Here is a 4,243-nt window from a genome sequence, read left to right on the forward strand (position 1 = left end):
GGCCAACATTTAAAGTTTTTTTTTTTCTGCAAAGCTTGTATTTGCCATGCATATGCTCATCCCCACCCCTCAGGCCTGGCCGAGCAGAGAAGAGGACAGGCAGGAAATCTGCAGATGCCACTTATATTGCTCTGCTCTTCCCAGCCAGCGTCCCATCGCTCTCCCCCTGCCCGGCATGTGCCCAGCAGCAGAGGCAGGGACAGGTGACAGCATCATTACATGGCTGCACACCCCCTGAGCTGTATTGGGAAACTTTCCAAATTGGAATTACTCAGATTTAAATAAAACCTTTTGATAATTTTCTGTTATGTTTTGGCCAGCAGATGAAACTGGAGGTGTTCCAGGAGAGCTGTCACAGTGTGTGCGTGGGCCAGTTCAGCCCAGCCAAGAGATGAAGACCCATCACAGGCAGAAGTCAGGCAGTTATTTGCCCACAATGCTCTTGTGCCTCCCTGGGAGTGCTTGTGCAGTTGGGACCACACAGGTGCTCTGTGTGCCTCCCCAGGAGGCAGAGGTGGCCCCAGCAGTACCTCCCACCATGCATTCACCTAACCCAAGTGAGCAGCTTCTCCTTGTGTTTAACCACAAGAAACAAACAGGGCCCAACTCTGCACCTTCCAAAACAGGAGGAGAGCACCACACAGAGACTTGAGAGCAGAGCACCTTTCCTGCCATCAGGGCAGCAGCCATCTCAGTGAAGAACCTCCCACTTAAGCCATATAGAGGATGTCCAACAACTCTTGAGAGAACAAGCAACTTTCTCCCTGTGACTTCCCTCAGGAACTGAGGGAGTGCTGTTTCAGGCCACGTCTTAAACCATCAGCTGTGGTTTGGCTCTTTCATTAGCACAAATCAATCCTGGCATGTGTAGAACACTGGACTGGACCTCAGTTCTGGGGAGAAATGTGAGGCTTTTTCTTTGTCCCCTTGGAACAACTACACTGCCTCAGCAGAGCTCTCCAGCCCAGTTTAGGTACAAGTCTGCAGAGTCTCTGCTCAAAGCTAGTAACGGCCAAGAGATGTGCCCAAAGAAGGTACAAATGTCAATGCAGAGCATGAAAGCAAAAGATACACCACAATTTTATTTATGTATGTATAATAAATAAATGGTGGACAAAACAGGAAGAGCCACATTCAAAAATCCAGATCACTAAAGTGCTTTTAGACATAAATACAGGATGACCAAGAAACAGCTCTGACATTAATGCTTTTTACAGACAAGTACAAAATATCTTCTTACGTCAATTCACAAAATAGTTTAATTGCTCCAGGGTACTATGGCTTGGTTTTCAAAAGGTCTGTTCTATTATGCATAGTGTAGCAGATAACATTCAAGAGCGTACAAAATCATTGCATAAACAAAAATATCTTTACCTCCTTCTCCCAAATACAAGTTAAGGAAGCTACACAGTGTAAATCCAGTGATAAGGCTGCATTGGCAGGACAGACCCTCAGGAGGTATAAACTGGCACGCCTGTCAGGTTACACCAGCTTGAGGATGAACCCTACCATGTTTAAAACCCTGCTGCTCCTTGAGGTGGAAGAATTGTATGTTTAAAGCGGAGGGACTTACCACATGAGTGCTGTGCAGGGGTGGAAGTGCTCTGAGAAGGGGTCTGTAAACTCCTGAGCCATCTTTGCACCTGCGCCTTCGAGAAAGGAGTGACTCCCTTTGCATTGCTGCTCTTCGTGCTCCTGGCAGGCCACGAAAGCATTCACAGCCCAGAGGGGAAGGGCAGCTCTTCCCCAGCAGCAGTCCACACTGACCACAGCGTGGTCTCATTTTTGCACTGCTCTTGGCCCCACTGGGATACCTCTCCCACCCTCCACCCTGGCTCTGCTGAGAAGTCAAGAGCTTGAAAGTGAGGGGACGAGAGGAATGTGTGTGCCCAGTTTTAAAATGCCCTGAATACATATAAAAATTCAATTATTTAAGGAAAAAATATATATCAATAAATATTATTATCTTGCCAAGAAGCTGTGAGGTCTGGCCTCCTCTCAGGCAGCCCAAGCTCAGTGGTCCCCATCCTTCTGCTCCATGGAGGGATCCCCGTTGATGCACTGCCTCAGTACACCCCTCTTCTCATGCTTGGCTGTCCTGGAGAGGTCAATGGCTGTGTCCTCCAAATCTTTTGCAGCGCCAATCTTGTCAGAGCCCCTCTGGGAGCTGGCCTGCTTCCCTTTGACTTCCTCCTCCTCCTGCTCCGCTCGCCAGCCATCTGCCAGCTTCTCTTGGCTCTCCATCTTCCTGCTCACCTCCATGGACTTTTTGTGCATGCCTTGCAAAAAGGAGAGAGAAAGCCAAGGGTACCAGTTGCTTATTTCTGCCCAGGATCACTCAGCATCACCTCCTGTCCTCCTGCTGCTGCCTTCAGCTCTTGCTTGCATCCTGAGGAAAACTCACACTAGCTACCAGCCTTTCCTGACCCACAGCCCTGCCACCTGCTCTCTGCAGAGAGACAGGTCTTGCAGCAGAATTAGTGCATACCGAGCTGGCAGCAGGGAGAGGGGTGGTGTGACAGCTCATCCCAGCCCGCATTTCAAGAGCCACCTTAGTGCAGGACTGTGTATGAGCAGAAGGGAGCTCCGCGGTAGCATTAACATCGTTTCATTTTTGGGTGGGGGTGATGACTTCCTAGATGCCCTGCAACTCCCACGCTGGCTGCTGGCACTAGAAAGCGATACCTAATTGCATGCAGGCACCCGTCTGACCTGGCAGTAAAAGGCTTTCCCTTTCCCAGCTGCTCTTTGCAAAGAGGAAGTGGAAAAGCCAGGGTGCTTGGCAGCACTGTTGCCCTGTTCTTTTCTGGGAAAAGGTGAGGACAGCCATATGAGAAAGGAAGGGCTGTTTGCTCCACTGCTGCTCTCCAGACCCCTCCCCACGCCAAATTCCCACTTACCAAGCAGCCATGGGGCGCAGGATCCCACCAGCCCGCTCTTGGCAGAGTTGATGATGGACTCGGGCAGAGGGATGGAGTGCCTCACCATAGCCCCGTAGAGGCCGTACTCGGCCATCACGCTGCTCCGGCCCCAGCACTTCTCCCGCTTCCGCCACTTGGCTCTTCGGTTCTGAAACCAAACCTTCAGGGGTAACAGCCAGGAGAGCACGGAGGGGTGGGATTGGGGAGGAGATGGCCACCACGGCCAGGCGTTCAGGGCCCGTTGGGCATGGAGGAGCATGCGTCCAGGGCAAAGGGGCGGCCGTGGGAGCGCGTGGAGGGGTTTGGGTGGGTGAGTGCGGGATGTGGGTGCGCAGGGCAGTGTGTAGAGGGGGGGTTGAGGGAGGGCACACATGTGGGTGTCAGTGAGAGAGGGTAGGAAGGGGGGAGAGGGAGCACACATTACACAAGGCTGATCGTGACACAGGAGGGTGATCCCAGCCAAAGTCACCTATTGCCCACAAGGCCCCTCCACTGCCTTCACACAGAACACCAACCTCCCCAGAAAACAGGGTCCGTCATGCAGTGACCAATGATGAGAGGGTGCTCAGGTCCCTTTCCCCACCCCCTTCCTTTGTTCGAAGGCTCAGGGAATATCGACACAACCTGGCTGCTACTCAAACTACCACCCCATTCCTAAGCCAGTGGGCTGCTCCACAGCAGGGCAGGATCAGGCCCTAAAATGCCATGTGTCCCTCAAAAAGACAACTTAGTGGGACACAGCTTGGCCCAGCAGCTCCTGAATCACTCCCAGGTCCTGCCTGAGTTGGGTCTCGGGAAGATAGAGCCGAGATGCTGGAAATGAGCAGGTGCTGGGGCCAGTTGGGTCTCCCGGTTCTGCTTTTTCTTTTGGATCCTGTTCAGTGCCAGAGGGTGAAAGCTAAATCTCCCCCTCCAAGTGTCCTGCAGCATTTCAGTGCCACCGCTTTCCCACCACCTGTGGTCACTGGCCATGGAGCAGAAGAGACAGCCGGGCATGGGCAGCCCGCAGACTCCACAGGGAAAAAAAGCGTGCACCCCCCTACCTGTATCCTGGCCTCCGGCAGCTCTGTCTTCACGGCCAGCATCTCCCGGGCATAGACGTCGGGGTAGTGAGCTTCGTTGAAAGCCTTCTCCAGCTCCTCCAGCTGGTGAGCTGTGAACACCGTTCTGCCGAGAGCAGAGATCATCCTGTGACACAGTCCTTACGGCAAGCAGCGGGGCCGGCTGCCCGCTCCAGGATGAAGTTTCCCTCCTGAAAATCCTCCCTCCACCCAGCCGCAGCCCATCTCTTTCTTTGCTCTCATGGGGGCACCCGCCGCCCC

The 4,243-nt window shown here is 53.1% G+C and overlaps 1 protein-coding gene across 1 annotated transcript; it reads right to left on the minus strand.

Annotated features, from left to right (window-relative positions):
- Positions 1-2,013: 2,013 nt before the first annotated feature.
- On the minus strand, positions 2,014-4,088 carry LOC103774602 (visual system homeobox 1; the record flags this gene model as incomplete). Its single annotated transcript, XM_008942013.1, has 3 exons — positions 2,014-2,279; positions 2,901-3,081; positions 3,965-4,088. Coding segments are annotated over 3 exons (571 nt in total), but the record flags the coding sequence as incomplete, so codon positions are not given.
- Between the last annotated feature and the right edge of the window lie 155 nt (positions 4,089-4,243).

The sequence above is a fragment of the Merops nubicus genome, unplaced genomic scaffold (assembly GCF_000691845.1).
Source record: "Merops nubicus isolate BGI_N331 unplaced genomic scaffold, ASM69184v1 scaffold47836, whole genome shotgun sequence".
Taxonomy (NCBI): domain Eukaryota; kingdom Metazoa; phylum Chordata; class Aves; order Coraciiformes; family Meropidae; genus Merops; species Merops nubicus.